Source organism: Apis florea, unplaced genomic scaffold (assembly GCF_048593485.1).
Source record: "Apis florea isolate Af1SG1 unplaced genomic scaffold, ASM4859348v1 contig_3203_pilon, whole genome shotgun sequence".
In the NCBI taxonomy this organism is placed as follows: Eukaryota; Metazoa; Arthropoda; class Insecta; order Hymenoptera; family Apidae; genus Apis; species Apis florea.
In genome coordinates, this window is record NW_028256723.1 from 7,927,592 (window position 1) to 7,947,444 (window position 19,853).

At 26.6% G+C, this 19,853-nt stretch overlaps 2 protein-coding genes and 1 long non-coding RNA gene across 3 annotated transcripts in view; 1 reads left to right on the forward strand and 2 right to left on the reverse strand.

Moving 5' to 3' along the window:
- On the forward strand, positions 1 to 2,404 carry l(2)k09848 (WD repeat domain 74 lethal (2) k09848). Its single transcript, XM_003692443.4, has 8 exons — positions 1 to 408; positions 560 to 707; positions 772 to 867; positions 940 to 1,246; positions 1,323 to 1,420; positions 1,498 to 1,699; positions 1,775 to 2,056; positions 2,148 to 2,404. Exons 1-8 carry the CDS (start codon positions 351 to 353, stop codon positions 2,232 to 2,234), a joined length of 1,278 nt encoding a protein of 425 aa, XP_003692491.3. The 5' UTR covers positions 1 to 350; the 3' UTR covers positions 2,235 to 2,404.
- A 76-nt stretch (positions 2,405 to 2,480) lies between these two features.
- Positions 2,481 to 19,853, reverse strand: part of SNF4Agamma (SNF4/AMP-activated protein kinase gamma subunit) — a 97,729-nt gene continuing 80,356 nt past the window's right edge. Inside the window, exons 11-17 of the mRNA XM_086910943.1 lie at positions 6,926 to 7,063; positions 6,653 to 6,805; positions 6,383 to 6,561; positions 6,100 to 6,303; positions 5,869 to 6,015; positions 5,567 to 5,660; positions 2,481 to 5,483 (exon numbers count right to left, since the gene is read on the reverse strand). Of these exons, the coding sequence (XP_086767069.1) occupies positions 5,203 to 5,483; positions 5,567 to 5,660; positions 5,869 to 6,015; positions 6,100 to 6,303; positions 6,383 to 6,561; positions 6,653 to 6,805; positions 6,926 to 7,063 (1,196 nt within the window). The 3' untranslated portion in view covers positions 2,481 to 5,202. The remainder of the gene's footprint in view (positions 5,484 to 5,566; positions 5,661 to 5,868; positions 6,016 to 6,099; positions 6,304 to 6,382; positions 6,562 to 6,652; positions 6,806 to 6,925; positions 7,064 to 19,853) is intronic.
- On the reverse strand, positions 11,478 to 15,443 carry LOC147657242 (uncharacterized). Its single transcript, XR_015292862.1, has 3 exons — positions 14,781 to 15,443; positions 12,483 to 13,695; positions 11,478 to 12,348 (listed from the first exon to the last, which is right to left on the reverse strand). It is a non-coding gene; the product is annotated as an uncharacterized LOC147657242 (long non-coding RNA).

Below are 19,853 nucleotides of genomic sequence, written 5' to 3' on the forward strand. Positions count from 1 at the left end.
AGTTAAAAAATTTATGAATAGTTATATGAAACATATAGTGCATAGGAATATTTATGAAAAGATATATATATATATATATATATATAATTATTTTTAAAGTCTATTCACTTTATCAACTTTTAGAAAGGAATTGAATATAATTTTTATACTTAAATCTTTCAAATCATAAAAATACCGAAAATTCTGACTGTATCTTATCTCTAATAGAAATTGCATTTTAAATATGTATTAGTTGTATTGTATTGGCTATTTTGCACTTGTCTATAGTCTATAGTAGTTTCGTCACGTAGTTAACTTTTAATGTATATATAAATATAAATTCTTATTGTTTGTAATTTATTTTTTTCAAAATGAGTGTAAAAGATAATTTTAATGTTTATGTTGGTGGTAAATCTGGAATTTTCAAAGGTAAAGTATTATTATTAATATTATATTAATATTGTTTTTTTAGTTAGGTTAGTTTAGTAAAGTACTATATAACAATTAATCATAAAATATTTTTTTTGTTATATTTTTGATAATTTAATAATAATCATTTAATTATGAACTTTGTTGATAGGTGTAAAAATAGAAAAAGAAGAATATTTAATAGAAAATATACAAAATTTAATTTCCATAACAGATAATGATGAAGTTACATCAATGTCTTGGGGTGATGATGATGAAAGAGAAATTTTAATTGGTTGTGGAGTAAAAGATATTAGAAGGTTATATATGATAAATAATTTATCAATTATGTATATTTAAAAACATTATAATTTTTTTTTGTAGTGTAAAAGTTTATGACTCGGAGTGTTCAACATTTACATGTTCTTTTTTTTGCAATATTGGAACAGGAAAAATAACTGGCATATCTCGATATGATGAGTGAGTAATATTTCAAATAAATGTTTCTGAAATAATATATCATTCAATTTTAATATAATATTTTATCCACAGAGCAATTTTAACTGCTGTTAAATCAGGAGAAGTAAAATTATGGAGATTTAAAGAAGAAGATGGATTTATAATAAGAGCTGGTGAAAATTTAGATAAAATGCGTCATTCAAAAATAAATAAACATGTAATAGCAACTGGAGGTCAAGAACATGAATTAAAATTATTTGATATAGAAAGACAAACTCGAATATTTCTAGAAAAAAATGTAGCTCTTGATTGGTTACAATTAAGAGTTCCTATTTGGATTTCTGATATAGATTTTCTTCCTTATACAGACGAAATTGTTACTGTTGGTAGATATGGACATGTAAGATCCTGATTAATACACATTATGCAATTAGTTAAATATATATATATATTGTATATAAAAAAAATTTTTTAAGGTACGTTTATATGATCCAAAAGTGCAAAGAAGACCAATTATAAATATAGAAATGAAAGATGAAATATTAACAACTTTAAGTGTAGTACCACAACAGAAGTATATATGAAATGCATGTAAAAAATATAATAATTTTTCTTTTAATATAAATATAAAATGTTTTCATTTAATTGCAGACAAATTATAGTAGGTACTGGTAAAGGTAAAATGAATCTTGTGGATCTAAGAAAACCAGCTAAAGTATTAAATACATATAAAGGATTTGTTGGAGGTGTAACTGGAATAGCTTGTAGTACAGTTGAACCTTATATTATTAGTGTTAGTTTAGATAGATATTTACGAATACACCATATTAATACAAAACAATTATTAAAAAAGGTATAATTTAATTTAATATCAAAAGAATAATATATTAAAATGTAATTCATTATATAATTTTATTTTTTATTGCAGATATATTTAACATCAAAAATATCATGTATGGTATTACGTTCAGAATTTTCATTTTCAAAGAATAACGAAATTAATGAACAAAGTACACACAAGTATAATAAAAATATTAAGAATTTTGAAGTAAAAAAACAAGAAAATATACAAACCAATTTAGAATGTTCAGATTCAGAATATGATATGTTATTTGAAAAAATGCAAGTAATTAGTAACACAGAAGATAAAAAATTAATTGAAAAAAAACAAAAAAAGATTAATAAAAAAGATTTATCAGATAATGCAATTGTAAGTATGTGTATTTGTTTATTTTTTTTTATTTATTAAAGACACGAATTAACGAAAATAAATTATTTTTCTTTTATTTTTCAATATATAGATTTCTCGTAAATCTGAACTAAAGAGAAAAGAAAAGGCAAAAAAATTGTCCAAAATAAAGAAGATAAAAACATTAAAATCAACATAATATTATAAATAAAACATTGATAATTATTAATTAATTATTTATTAATTATTAATTAATTAATTATCAATATTTCATGTGAATAATCATTTTATATTTAGATCTCATAAAAACAAAGAAAATTGTCATATTTTTATATGTAAGTCTGTTTGTATAAATGATAAAAAATGTTATTTATGTTAAATAAGAAATTTAAAACCTCACAATATTTAAGGGAATAAGGTATAGAAATCATTACAAATACTGAAGTAAAATGTTTCATTTACGATGTATTTTGTCACTCAGCAATTCGTTTCTTTTTTTTCATTTGTACCTTACATGTACAAGGGACATGAATAATACGCTAATAGCTTTTGCCCTGGATATACAGTACTGAGACGCGACTAAGTGTACTGCCTAATTATTCGATTAATTCTTTATTGTACAATTTATTCTTAATACCTTGTCTATATATTGTTTTGGTTCACGAATGCAGCGTACACCGACTTCAATGGTTTTTAATCACTAATAACGTTTATTTTTTGTTAACATTATATTAACTTGTGCCTTTGTTTGCAATAATAATATTGAAATCGGTTGCGCTGCAACATAGGCTACTGTAGATCTTTTTACGTCTAAAAACTAGAAAAAGTGAACGTGACAACTTGTAAAGTTGAAACGTATTTTGTACTAAAAGGAAACAATATATTCGCAGCTACAGCACACTAAATCTTATTCGGCTATAATCCTTTCAGCTGTACAAAAATCATTGTCCACTACGCCTCTTGTTAATTAATACTAACGTAAATTTTCTTTATCCTGACTCCGTTCTCGTTTGAAATGGAATATTTATTCTTATCCCCATAAATGTAATCTAGGAATAACTTTACTAAATTACAGGCACTGTCCTCTTCAAGATTCAAATAAGTGACATTCATCCATATTTCTATAAACAAAATGGAACTTTGTGCCAAAAAGGAAAATATATTCCCTGACACAGAGGCCATTTATATATACAAATTTTCGCATAGATGTAACATTCCAAGATCTGTATAATTTATAATTCCATCTCTTTTTTTCGTGTAATAAGCGTAGAATGAAATCTGTTTCAAAATGAAACAGTTTTCAGCCTAATAAATCGTTTGTACAGGAATGCTTTCTGCCATTCATTTTATAATTTCTTATTCAATCATATATAATGTGAAAATCAATGAAAATCATATTTTACATAATTTTTAAATATAATTCAACGTTGGTGCTTGTTTATAATCTATATGTGATATCATTAGTTTTATAAATATTTATGAGAATTGATTTTTTCATTTTTTAAAATAATTTCTTTTAATTAATTATAATTTGACTACATATGAAAATTAGCAATAATATAAAATGTAATTACAAAACTTTTCATCCACTATATTTTTCATGATATCAATTATATTTTCGTCAATAATAATATAGAGAATTTAGTCAAAAATTATATAAAAATTTTAATGTTTTCTTATATTTCCATTTTCTTTCTTAAATGAAAATTTATGAATAATTTATTTATAAAAATTTCTTGTAAAACAAATACAAACATAGGAATATTTAAAAGAAATACTACTAAATAAAATTATATGTACACACAAATCTAAAATCAATTTGATGTGTTCCTAATTATTAATTATCATTTTGAAAGTACGAAACTTGAAGAATGTGCTGCAAATATTGTTATATACGTAAAATATTAATTAAAACAATCAGTATAATAATGGCAGCGCATATTAAGTGTAGAATTGTTATCATTCATTTTTATAGGCCCTTTAATACTTAATAGTGTACTTTTGTCTTGTAAACATTACTTTTTAAAAAAGATACATGAAATAATAATCTATAAATTCAACAATAGATAGTAATTTGATTTTATATAAGTATTGCTTTCCTGTACTGAAATATTTCATGAAGCTGATATAGAAGTTACAGTTAATAATACAATAATTAATTTCGAATATTTTTTTCTATTATACATATTTTATTGTTATTCATTGTATGCATACTACTTCCATTTGTTTGCTATATCAGAGTCAGCTGTTAATGCAAAATCAAAAGCACCATGTTTTTTCCTTTTTTTTTATTTTTTTGTAAAATATCACATGCTGTGCAATTGTTTAAAACAAAATCGTTTATTATGCACATCAGTTTCTAGTATTCAGACATCTAACGTGATAATTCACGGACAAGAAGCTACTTTTTTTTATAGATAAGCATACAGGATATACATATTTAGATATTTGCTTAACACTATAGTATTTCGTTCCTGTCAGGAAAAGCGTGGAAGGCCTCTGTAAAAACGAGGTCCATATTTATGAATTATGGAGCACTCTTTGATATAGGGCTACTTTATCATGTCGTCCGGACATTTTTCTACACTATTTGATGTAAATAAAGTAAATTATTTCATAATTTTTGATCTGAAATAAAATACAAAGATTTCAGTATAAGGAGCATAGCAATATTATAAATCTAAAGGATGCAAGAAACCACTATTTTAAAAGTTCTATTGAAACATTCCCAGTATACGATTGAAGAAAGGGTGTATAGAATATTATACCCTGAGTAAATAATGGCGTAGCAATCGTTCCTGGCAAAAAGCTCGAACGTCTATGCTGAGTAGCATTTGTACCATAAAAAATTAAGCTTATCAATTATTATATATATGGAGCATCGCATTATCGTTTGTCGCGTCCAGTAAAATTCATTTCGTTATTCTCACATTCAATGCGATTTCATTATTTCAAATAACAATTAATTTTGTGACGTAAATTGATTTAACGAGCAAAAAACAACATTTCGCATTTTGCGTAAGTTCTTAAGCTTTGAACACACAAGCATTAAGAACAAACGAAAAATAAACTTAGTCGAACATTGCTTATTACTCTATAAAGTTCAATTTTAAAGTAAGTCGATTCACATTATATCATGCTTGATAGCATATTAAGATTACATTGCCTCAATCTCCTCCCGATACGGTTACTTCTCGCCATGCTGATTCTTGAGATTGATTTACTAAAGATGACTGAGGTTCAGAAATATCTGATGCTACAGGACTCAGCGGTGGACTAGGTGTTGCAGGTGCTTCTTCAGATTGGTTCACTTCAGCTGTATCTTGTTCAGCTTCTGTTTCACCATCAGGAATTGAAGCCTCTGATTGCACAGAACTTGGAGCTTTTGACATAGAATCCTGTGCTCTTAACGATATAGAACTATCTTTATTGCTACTGCCATCTTCACCTAAATATGACATTCATTTATTATTATTATATATCTTATGTATTTTTATTTTTAAAAATGTATAAGTTAAAATATATTCTTACCACAAGGCCTAAGAACGAGGTAGAAGAGTAAGTCAGATAGAGAAATTATACCGATCACTTTATCATCATCATCAACCACTACTAACCTATGAACCTACAACATTTTTATATATTTTACTTATTTGTTAATATACATAAGTGTATATAATAGCATGACAGTATATATTTACATATAATTATATTTACATCAAATTATTATAAAAAATAACAAATAAAAAATATATTATTAAAAAAAATAACTTATAAAAAGTTTATATATATATTTATATACACTCTTTTTTTACAAAAAATAAAAACTATACCTCTGCTCTAACAATTCTCTCCATAATAGTAAACAGGGTTTCATCTAATTTACAACTTTGAACTCCTTCAAACCATTCATTGCGGTGCTCATTTGCTTCTCTCAATGAAACATCTAAATTGTTATATGTTTTTTCTGCAGCTAAATTCTATAAAAATATAAATTTAAAATATTGTAAATGATTTCATTAAGAATCAAAATGTACTAATTAAAATTTATAAAATTCACTTACAATAACATCAAATTTTGAATATATATTAACCAATTTTCCTTCAGTATCAATAATTGGTAATGCAGAAACTCTCCTTTCAACAAATTTCTTTAATGCTAAAATTATGCTAGTTTCTTCTGTTGCTGTTTCTATATTTTCAAATGTACCTATCCTCAATTCCCTCAATGTTTTATTTGTGAAAGATGGTTTTGGTAACTCATGTATCTATTATAATAATAATATAATATATTAATATATTAATGCATTATATATAGTGTTTTTCTTATTATTATTTCATACTTACATAAAGGAAGAGGAACCTAAGAATTCGTTTGTGTGTCAAGATATAGAGAACATTTCCAGTATCTGGATCTATCACAGGTAAACGATGAATTCTATTTTGAATTAGAGTTTTAATAGCTTCATACAAAGATGCATCTGGACCAATGCTCACTAATGGATGAACTTGATCTTTTAACACTTCTAAAATATTAAAATTGACCAATTATATTATTCTGATACTTATTAAATCTAAAATTTATCAAAGAAAATTTTATCAAAGAAGAATATTTACTTCTCCATGTATCTAATTCATGTTCTTCTAATTCATCCATTGTTACAGATGGACTAGTATAGTACATCTGCAAGATTTTTATAAAATCTGTTATTGTTAGCATTCCAACAAACTCTTGTCTTGCACTGTCCCATAATGGTGCAGCTCTCACACCTGGAAATAAAATCAAACATAATTTTTTTTTTTTTATTATTGAAATTGATTGTCAATGAAATAAAATAATAGCATTAAAATATATTATAATTGAATATTTTTAATTAAATTTTAACTTACCATTATAAACAAGAGCAAAGAAGGCCTTTTTAACGAGGAGATGCGTATCGAAAACGACCAATTTGGCACTGGTCGGTATTAGGTCATAACATTTGTGAAATTTAAAGAACTTCACGAAAATCTGTGATTCGTCCTCCTCTGAAAGTCCAAACAGTTGACAGTAGAGTAATGCTTTCTGGTTGCGACGAAGCATCTTTTTTTATACGATGTCACAATGTTGTTACAATTAATATTTTTCAAATCACTTTCAAGTTTTTATTATAGGAAATTATTTACTATTATTCTTAATCTATATAACAATAAATTGACACTTGTCATTTTTAAAAATACTTTAATTTTGATGAAACAATTGACAGTCTACCTGTTAACCGCGTTTTTGATTACATTATGATAGGTTATGGTGATAAAATTCAGCACAGCGCTATCTTCAAATACTATAATAAATATTTTAATGAAAATGCATTGTTAAAATGAAATTTATAAAAATATATAAGGATAATAGAAGAAATGTAAGATAAAAAATATAAAATAAGAAAATTGGAAAATCAAAGAAAATTGCGTCGTACGTAAAATGTACACAAATCAATAAAACGTATATTGAACATTATGTTTTAATATCACGAATAAAATGTAAAACACTTTCTTTCACATCGTTTCATTCATCTTCAAAGAGCAAATAATAATTTTTTGGAGAACAAATAGATAAATAACAAACGAAATAGATACGAGAGAAAAAAAAGGGGAAAAAAAGAAAAGAATGAAAAAAGTAAAACTCTCGCGAACGCAAGTATACTAGATAAAAGAGAACAACAGAAAAGGAAAAAAAAGGATAAAAAATATGGTGAGATATATAAAAAAAAAAAAAATAACGAAACTGAAAATAACTGCAGCATCTATGTCAACAGAATGAAGTGTTATTCAGTTACAGCAATGAGTTAAAATGGATCTGTACCAGATAAATCGAGAAAAATTCTAATTAAATTCGAATTGCATCTATTCTTTAAGAATTTTATCTAAGAATTTTTCTCGAGCATAATAATTTCTTTATCTTGTGAAGATAAACATGCAAGTATATAAAATAACTTTAAATTAAAATTATATATCAATTAAATCAAATTTCTAGTGCATAATTGTTTTTTTGTCATAGTATTGTCATATTTAATATGATTTTCCTTATAAAACCGATATAAATTAAAGAAATTTTTTTTAAGATTGTATGATTCTTTTATTAGGTTATTCATCAATTATTTCTAATAAATTATCTAATATAGAATCTAATTAATCTAATAATCTTTTTAACCTTGTTTTAAATATATTTTATATAATTTTTTCAAGTATTACATATTATATTGTTAAATTGTGGATAATGATACAATATGAAGAGAAATACAAATTGGAGCTCATCATTTAAGATATTTTATCCTTTCATCTCATCATCGTTAATTATTGAAGTAATAAGTAGAATCAAACATCCAACGCAAGACACTTATATTACGCTTAAGAATTCAAATAATTTTCAGGAAGATGAAGTCTGAGAATTCATTGAGAGCCTGTTCAGAATACTAAAGTTATATTTTATATTTATTTTCTTATATTTTAAGAATACAATTTTAACAATTTTAACTGTTTTTTAACTGTTAAAAAAATATAAAATCTAATATATAGATATTGGTGTACACATTACATAATTATAAGCAATTAAAATAGTTGATTGATTCACCGGTATAAAAAATTATATATATATATATATATAGGTAATATCTTGTTTTAAATCTCTAATTTACATATATGAAAAATATCAAGTAATAATATGCTTATTAATAACACAATGTTAAGCGAAGAACGGAGAATTCAAATTACGTGTAAATGAGTCATATTTAACAAGAAAAATTAATCATTATTTCATGATAAAACTTTTAAGGTTGTTTTTTAAAATATCACGAAACGATCAGATTGTAGACAAAATTTCAAACGATAATTCTATAAATTTTACCAATTGAATAATAATAATTATTACTATAAATAAAATTCGTTTCAAAATTTTAAAATAATGAAAAATTATTTTTAATAAAATATTTAAAATTATATTTATTTTTTAACATTTATCAATTATATATATTATAAATTTATTAAAGAATAAAAAATAGATTTTAAGAAATCACAAAACAGAAAATAATTTCTTTCTAATTTAAGATAATTTCTTTTTAAGAAGTAATTAAACAAATATATATCACATCGGTTACAAAACAATATTCTAATTCTATAAAGAATAAAGGCCACTCGATCGATAAATGGAAAAGAATGAATCCATTGAATCGTTCAAAAATTGATCAAAACCTATTGTAGTTACATAACGTGACACTAGCGGCAAAAAAAAGGAAAAAAAAAAAAAAACCGGTGACACGCGGTTTACGTAATTTTTATGTGAAATCTGAGGAATGTAGTCATCCATATTCCTTCATACTATATGCTATTTCATAACGAACCACTCTCACAATCAACCTTGCGATTCAATTCTTACGATTTTTCTTAATACCGTAAGTCAATCTCATTAGATTTTGCTATATTGAAAAGGAATGTTATACTGAAATTCTCGGTTTTGCCTTTCCTGTACGAATGTCATCCAATTATCGACTGGAAATGCAATATCCTAATCTTACTTCCGTATCGCTGGTAGGGAAAGAAGCTAAAGTGGCGACACTGGCGAATCGAATTATTGGAAAGTTACAAAAATGTTACGTAGAATAATTAATTAAATGGAAATTTGGTTTAAATCTAATCTAAATCTTAGAAAAATAAATACATTTATATTTACGATAGTTGTTAATCTAATGGAAATTTGGTTTAAATCTAATCTAAATCTTAGAAAAAAAATACATTTATATTTACGACAGTTGTTCTTAACCTAATGGCTGTTTTTAATCTACGTAAATATGAAGTATTAAAATCGATCTATATCAGTAGATTCAAAGTTATATAATTTTCATTATTAATTAGTCTTATTAAATGATCATTAAATTGACTAAATCAAAAATAATCTAAATATTATTGAATTTATCATAATCATAATCCTCGGAATTTTATATTTTCACGTAACTTTGAATCATGAAGAATTTTCATAGTTGTTCTATTAAATCATTCAGTTTAAAATAGATATATAAACATATGTATGAATAATCATAAAACATTCATTAATATTTTCTATTACAAAAACCTAACCTGATCGCTTATGATTTCTTATTGCTAGAGTCAGATCATTAGTCTAGATACTTATCACTAAATTCATTACAACATATTATATAAAAAATATTAGAATTAAAATAATATAATTTTTCAGTTTAAATTAAAACCAAAATTTGACAAAAGCAATAGTATATTTTTAATAATGACAAATACAATAAATTCGAAATCAATCAATTTAATTGATACAATTCTAATGTTCTAAATTCTATAGAGAATTAAAAATTAAAGAAGCTGAAAAAATATCAACGAAGCTAATGATCGTAATGTATAATTAACTTTACATGCAAAAATCAATTAAAATCTTTGCCAAATTTTTTGACACTTTAATTATGAATCTATCAATCGTTAAAGAAAATTTATAGCAAATTCACTATTTTTTAACAAAGCTATTAATATTCTACAAATATTAATATAGAAAATAACTTTTGCAATAAACCTACAAGTAAAAATAAATTAAACTTTTGTCAAACGAATTTTCTACATGAGACATATGAATGTAGCGATTGTTAGAGAGAATGTACAGTAAATTTAAAACACTGATATAGGTTATAAACACACTAAAGAAAACAAATGAATTTCGTGAACTGTATTGAACTAAGTGGACACGTAGAAATTAGAGAAACGTCCACTACACTGACTTTCGTACACTGCTTTCAGAGATCATGAAACTACTGACCAGTGAACAGTTTGTGCACTTAAGCGTTTGTTCGTCGACAAGCATATTGCGAACACACTTAATCGAGATAGAGATGGTGAATCGGCTCAGAAACACGTCAGTACTATTACGATTTTAATGTGTAATTCTAATTTAATAGAATAATTTTTCATATTAGAAAGAATAATTTTTGACATTACTGAATATAAATTTTAAAATAAGATGTGTATTGCTTTTTAGATTTATTTATTTCAGATTAATTTCTAACTGAACGTAGTAAATTAGGTTAGAATATAAATTTTAAAATACAAGATATGTATTGCTTTTTATTAGATTTATTTTCAGATTTAATTTTTCGTCTAACTGAATTAGATTAGAATATAAATTTTAAAATAAAATATGTATTGCTCTCTTTAAGATTTATTTTTAGATTAATTTTTGATCTAACTGAATGTAGTAAATTAGGTTAGATATATGCAAGAGAGTATATTGCTAAATTTAATTATAGATGAATTTGCGTTATAATTATAGGTAACTTAGAATCTATGCGCAAGAGAATCTATATGCAAATAATTAAATCGAGCTGACTTTTTTCTAAGTTATAAGAAGTCAACAATTTTATTTAAATGGTTTGATATTTTTATAATTATTTGAAAAATATTTTATTAAAATAAAATTAATATGAATATTAAAATTGAATTTACATAAAGTTTTAAATTATTCATATGGAGAGTAATTTTATTTTTAATACTTCTCAATAATTTTTTAATTTCCGTTTCATCTTACGATTATACAAATTTTTCTACAAATTTTTCTAAATTCTGAATCATCCTTTATGTATTGATACAGACTCGTTACTTATCTATTGCCAACGTAAGAAGAAGAAGATACTGATTCGTACACACATATGTAAGTTATACTCGATCAAGGGATCGTTAACCTAACACAACGTACACGTGAGAATATAAATCGACGACTCTGAAATGTTATGTTCAATTGCACTTTGTTCTTAAAATGGAATCACGTTGGTTCGACGACCTGAACGCGTCTCACTTTCCGGTTTTTCGTTTTTCGCTCTCCAACATAACCTACAAAAGTCTCAATGGTAACTGTGTCACGGTTATTACGTCGATTCTCCGGCCAGGAAATTGACGCAATTCGAAGGTACCCTCGACGTTAAAATGATTTGCATGGGATCCCATTACGCTTTAATGGAATGACATTGTATCCCCTTCCTTCCCCCATAGTTGGTACAATTTGTCGACGATTCCAATTAGCGAGTTAAATCTTGTACTTTGATGTTTCTTGATACACGACCATATTTTTTCTTTTCTCTTATAATTTTCTTCGACTATACTTATAGATTATTTTATAAAATAATAACATTTTATAGATATATAAGTTTAATTTTACTATTTCAATTGAATATAAATTTTGTAATGTATTTGTTAACTCGGATTATAGAAGTTTCGAATAAAACTTTTGAAAATCGTCGATAATTTCTTTCTCGATTTTCAGTTTCAGACTGCAATCGATAGCATAATTTAACAGTTATTAATCGATTGTGTTGTATATATATTGTATAAAGATCTCTACATTTATAAACTCTTTCTCTAGAATCAGGTAAGATTTTTAAAAAATGTCGGAAGATCGAAATACCTTTTTTTAAGATCCAAGCGAGCTCATCCTCGAGGGGTGGATTTTCCACTTCGAATTCTTTGATGAGGTGTTTCGAGTAAACAGGATCATCGTCCTCGCTCCACCAGCCAGTCGTGACCTTGGTCAACGTGGCACGGACTCCTTTAGCATTCGAGTAATAATGCAGGGTCAGCATTATTTCCCATCGTCACTTCTCGTGACCGGACTATTGCCCTTATTATCGATTTTTTACGAGATGACATCGCCTCGAAAATTCGACTACTTGGATTACATTGTCAAACGTTCATCGTGTATCAAAGTATCTATCTTGGTAATTTAAATCACCAACAAATTTTTTTCTCTAGTTCAAAATTTTAATCAATTTACATTTATATTTCTTCTTCACGTATCTTTAGTTTTTCTTTCTCTTTTTTTTTTTTTCTTTAATTTTATTAGATCGAAAGATCGAAAATTTTAAATATCTTACTCCCACACTTTCTACTAATCTTGATTAACAGTATTATTCGACGAAATTTCAAAACACCTGAAATCTAACTCATAGACGGAACGATCAACGTATCAAGTGCATCTGATGCAATTTCATCCATGAAGTACTGAAAAAAAATTTTTTCAAGGATAGAAGAGTAAAAATGGATATCCAACTGATCGATAGAGGAATATAAGAAGCCTGAAAAACTAGTACTGTGCAAAGTGGAAAATTCATCGAGGTGGAAATACATTGTACGATCGACGAATATCATAAGAAGAACAAATAAATTTTCGATCACACCGATTTTACGAAAATTTTAAATATATTTTCGCTCGTTTGAATAAATTAATCCTGATTTGGATTTGGATTTTAAAAAATCGAGGATCGAAATACGAGTTTGCTTGCTTGGGCGATCACCGCTTCACCTGTTGGCCGAGAAATGTATCACGATGAACCTTGAATATTTCGAATCCCTCAAATAAAATTCACGATTCACGAACCTCCCCCCCCCCCTCCGTGTGTTTTCTCCGACAATATTTTCAAGATAAACGCTCTCGTTGATCTATGACAAATATCGGATTTTATTTTTAGCTTTTAAAGCGTTCGTTTTCATGGATGATGACTTTTTCACATGACTTACCATTTGTTGGTTAATAGGATTAACCGCCACTGCGACGGCCGGATTATTATCATTGTAATTTCGTTCCGACGTTGCTTCCTAATCCAAAGCTTGAATAAGAGAATCTATTTGAAGGAAGATAATTTTACTTTCTCGTTAGATAGGATAAAAAAGAATATTGTGTTTACTTGTGATCCAAGAAAAAAAAAAAAAAAAGAATACGAATGTTTTGGACTTAATTCCAAGCAATTTATTACTATTTAAAAAATTTTTCATGAAGATGCACACCTGAGAAGAACGATTATTTATAGTCTAATGTTCATACCTAATACGCGTAGAATTCGAAGTGAACGTAGATTTAAAATTTTCTCGAAAATCGGGATTTTTTTTAATTTAATCGAACACGAAATGGAATTTTGTCATTTTTATTCAAAATTATGCGTGCGTAGGCTAAAATTTAGCCAAGAATATGCAAAACGAAATTCCTAGAATATTCGTGAGATGTTCGCGAAAAACAACCAAATATAATATGAAAACGTGTTGCAAATGTACGATTTATAAATAGATACGTTTCCATTGGTAATATCTATGTGACGGGTAATTGACAGTTGGCCAACGTCCAAACGTAAGGTGGTCAGTCTATAATCGCGTTATCTCAGCGCCAATTGATTCGTATCAATAACGCATTTAATTATTAATCTTACGCAAAATTCATATTCGTTTGTACATAAACATATCTATCGACATTGCAAAGTGAGCAAGAACATTCGAATTAGTTTAATAATCCGATTATTCGATGGATTTTTGTTCAGATTATAAGAAAAATAACGAGCGATATATTAATGAGCGAAGAATTACCTAAACCGATTAAATTTTTACGATCAAAATTATTATTAACACAATCAAACTTTTTTTTATTTTAATAGAAAAAAAGAAATAGAAAATTTAATCGTTGTAAGAACTTATAAAGCACACAATAAGAAGTAATTAATATTTTCTAAAGATATTTAAAATTATTCGATTCTTCGATAAAAATTATTATTGCAGAAATTGAAGCAATTAACATCTTCCAAAGAGATCGGAAATAATTCGATTTTTCGATAAACGATACACGATCCAATCAATTTTCTCTCTACTTTAACAGAGAAAGAAACGAAAATTCAAATATTCAATCGTGAGAATTTGTAAAACGCAATAAAGATTAACTAACATATTAACGATCACATTCTTAGATACAATTTTCTCCAGTACGAAATACCGATTTTCGATTTTCTTCTACCTTTACGAAAAGTCGACGAGAAAGAAGCAACAAGGTCGAAGCAAGGATCGAGCAATCGATCATTCGTGATTGGATATGCCGCGAGATCGTGTCAACGAATCGGACGAGTTCAGCCGACAATACGACATGTCCGCGACAAAATGAATCGGACGGTAGGCGATAATCATCGGCCTTTGACCGACGCACGTCGCGAGATTTCCCGGTTCCTTTGCCGAATAACCGTCTCCAACTACTCCGTACCTTCCCTCTGTTGCTGACCACCACCTCATCGACGATGCTCGTCACCGTCATGGACGATCGTGCCAAGAATAACTCCACACGAAAGCCGAGCATCTTGCCAAGAAAAAATTCACCCGTGAATTTTCTCCATCTTCCATCTTTCTAATTCTCACACACTTATTCTTCCCGATTAAAATTGCATTGCAAAGTATTGCAGAAAAAGGATCCACCTTTTAGTTGTTTTCTCGATCGTGTAAAACGATATGCAGAAAGATATAGGTTATATCGCTTTGTTGTCATCGAGGCGAATATAACATAGGGTCAGAGTTGGTAAGGCAAACGCGTCTGGTCGATGGCAACGCTCGAGTTAATCTGGCGAACTACCAGCAAGGGGCTCGACTGGCCAATTCCTCCTTTTACGACGTTACTCGCGTGATACGAAAGTTTTCAAGGTGAAAATTACTTATTTACTGGTGTAAAAGAATTGTACTTTTAAGAATATTTTATCACGAGTAGATATTGCGTTCAAAGTGTAAGAGTAGAGAGAGTAACTTTCATTTACAGAAATTATTCACTTGTGAAAATTAACTCTCGAAAATTTCATATAACCTAACCTAACATTAAATCGATACCGATAGACATATTTCTTCGTTTGTTTATTTTTGGATATTTTACATCACATATTTTTGTTTTCTTTGTTTTTTTCTTAGTGTTTATAGTATATATATATATATATATTCTATATTATATATATATATATATATATATATATATATCTATATATATATATGTATGTATGTATATTCGAGCACGTTGATCAAAAGTGTTTGTATATTTTTGGAAAATAAAATCAAAATAAATGGGTAAAATAAAAATGTTATATGATTAAAAGAAAGAACAATCTAGTGATAATAAATAAAGAAAAAAATGTTTTTTTTTTATTTTCAAATATATTCGTATCCTTGGCCATTGGAAAATGTTTATTTTCATTTTCCTGTATAGTTAGATTATTTAAATAGATTTTATTTTGCCGGGGTAAGTTATAAATGAACTGCATTTCGATTATTATTTTTGATCTAATTTAAGATTGTTATATATAATGTATATGGCGGAATAAAAAATGTAAAAATATCAGGAAAATAAATAACCAATGAAAAAAATTAAAATAAACTGAAATATATGATTATCATAATTTGTGCAATATCATTAGCACTTATGTTTTAACACAGAATTATATTTATGCTTTATTTTATTAATGATATGATAATTTTTTATCTTTTAAAAAGTTATAATGGTTAATTTAATTGTTAATTTTAACATTTATTTATTTTAATATAATTAATACATTTTTTTCTATTAATGATGTGACATTAATTCTATATAAATAACAAACAGAAGAAAAATAATTTTCTTGCTAGAAAATCTATTTTTTCAACTGTAAGAATACATATACTTTTGAAAATGAAACTTTTCAGAATATTTTTTTCAGAAATTAATATTAAATTAAGAATAATTATTTGAAAGTAACTTTCATTAAAATACATTTGTGAAAATTTCACATAACCTAATCTAATTACATATATATTGCATTATATTAAATACTAATAAATAATTATATTCTGAAATATTTATCTCTATAAATTTTCTTTACTTTGTTAAATTTAATTTATTATTTTCTACTGTTGTGGAAAAGGGCTAGATTTAAGAAAAACAATTAGGAAATAGAAAAAGAAATAGACACAATATGTTCAAGCATCAAAAGAAAATTAGATTTATAAATAATAAATAATAAAGAAGTTGGCGAAATGTCATCTACAAAAGAGTAAAAGAGTACGCAGGAAATATAAATACATATGTTCGTGAAATCCACAGGATTATCATTAATGAAAACTGCCCATACAAAGGTATTGAAAGCAATTGAAACTACTCGTACAGGGGATAACGATAAAAAGATTATTAAGGAAATTGGACAGGATATATAAAAGCTTTTTCAAATTCAATTGAGGTCACCGATCGATTTGTCGTATATCGCGGCATTTTTTTCGTGTCGAAAAATAAAAAAAATTTTAATTCATTCATAAGCCGCCGTTTTTATGCAGAAAATACAATTTTAATGAATAATTAAGATTGAAGAAGTAGATGAGATGAGATGAGATGAGATAATATTAAAGAAAAACAACATAAATCATAAAATATATAGTAATTTAAAATTTACGAATATTCGAATAAAAAATTATATGAATTATAGTTTCAAAAATAGGGAAATATTAATCACTGGAAATATTACGATCAGAATTCCATATACCGTTAGAATTATCGATTGCTTTGGTTTAGCAATAAATACAGTACACGAGCATAGCGAAGGTTAATCGATAATACCATTACCATGATTGTTATTACGCAGCAATATTAGCAGATCCCATTTTCAACGAAATATTCGAAGAAATTTCAATGGAACATTTGTATTCTTGGGCTTGTGTTGATAATTATTTCTTAGGAAGCGAAGTAACACGATATAACAACAATCGTAATGAAATTAGTTTACTCGAGATACATGTGTCAACATTGTATCTGCTTCCAAGAATTGCAACAGGTGACTCTTGCATCATGCATTCAATACCCTAATATATATCGATTTCGCGCCATCTTGTGGATCACTACTTTATATATATAGAGAGAGAGAGAGAGAGAGAGAAAGAATATTTTTTTTTTTATATTAAAACCTTTATCTCATGAACAAAGAATCATGTCAACACAAGTCCATGAGCTTTAAAAATAAAAGAATATATATTCGTCGAAATAAAGAAGAAATTTTGAATAAATGTATAAAAGTTGAAAAGATAAATATTTATAAAAAGATAATTCTCAATATTTTAATATGTTATTAAAGGTTACCACATTGAGTGTTGTGAAAATTTTAATTGGCATGATCAAAAAGTTATAAATCAAAAATAGTTTAGATTAAGTTATTATTTATAAAGAAAAAATTATTAATATAATCTAATTCAAATCCAATATAAATTATGAAATCAGAAATTAAATAAATTTTTGTTTCGCATCAATTGACAATGTGTTAATTCTAAGTTTAATTTAATTGTCAAATCAAAATTAAATAAGAATTAAATAAGAATTCATTTAACTTAGTTTAACAGTTTGCATTGAGTTGAAGCCATCAATTATCAGTAACAACAAAACTAATCTAACTTAAATTGTTTCGAAAAAAAAGTTTTAATATATCAAAGATAATCTTAACAATTAACAATATTGAAAAATCACCAATAAAGATCTTTTCATAAATAATTATCAATATTTAAAACTAAAATTAAAAATCTAAAACAATTTTTAAATATCTTGAAAATTTAAAAATTCTTAAATATAGATTAGAAAATAACTTTTGTTTGTTATTAGAAGTCACAAAAAGAATTCTGAAGTTCATTAACCAATTTTTAGCTTTGATAGTGTGAACAAAATCAACTATTATTCAGATCTCGACCCATATTGTTAAATTATAAATAAAGCATTCCCTTAGTAGAAACATCACAAGTATCGTTGTGAAAAAAACGAGTTCGAATATATACACCAAGAGTAATACGTTTCTTTGTGAAGAGTTTTCACTCACTCAAGTGAATCCTTTGTTTCGCAACAAAGCTCTCAAACTTTTTTTATTCCAGCCTGTACACGATCATCGGCACTTTTCACATTTTCCTCGAAATTTCATTCGATTGAGATTATATCCACTGTGCTCGAAAGTTTTTTAAAAGTATGTATGTAGAGGGCGCTTCGAAAATACATGTTGATCGACATTCGCCATTTTGAAATAAAATTGAGAACAAGGAAAAGAATTATATAAATAAGGAATAAGGAAAAGCAGATAAGAAACAAGGAAAAATTATTCGAAAAATGGAAATTCGTCTGATTGAAATTTTTCTATCAATGAAAAGCTGTAATAAATTTCTCATAATCAATTCTTTTCATTTTCAATATTAATGCAAATTTAAATATTCATTATAATTGTTAATACATCCTACACATCATATACAATCAATCCTACATAATTGATTTTCTTCTTACTCAATAGAATCTTATTTTCACTTTCGATACAAATAAAAATAATTTAATTATTCTTCGATTCAACAAAATTGAATTCATTGAACACCATTTATTTCCAAACTTGCACAAATAATTTAGGTCGTCATACTCGTTAATACCTACGTATAAGTCATATCTAAACAATTTTACGCCATATTCATTGATTTTTTTCGAACACAATGGAACTCCACAATTTTCTTGATTCAACATGGTGTATAGAAACAATATTTTGATATACCAGAGCGACACGAAGCAGCACACAAAAATTCCATTAGCACGCTTTGTCGAGTATTATTATCGAACGCACCCTATGACCTAGACCCAAATCTATACGAATGCATCGTAGAATCGCCCGACCTTGCACGCTAAAGCTTGCATCCTTTCGTTCCTAAGAAACGTTCCTTTTTTTCCTTCGATCCCCTTGTTCGATCATTTTTCGACTCGTCCTATATAATCCTCTGAAACATCACTTTTCCCCCTCTCCTTATTTTTGCCCTATGATTTCTTCATTCACATTCACGAACTATCACTGTATACATTATATAGTGTACACCGTTTATTGCATGTGTAAAATGATGGAAATACGTTTGATGTGTATATAAAAAAAAAAGAAGGTTGGAACAGTGTGATTTTGCACGATGGAATTTCTCTGAGTCACACAGGTGTTTTCGCGTTTCACTTGTTGGTTATCTGCTT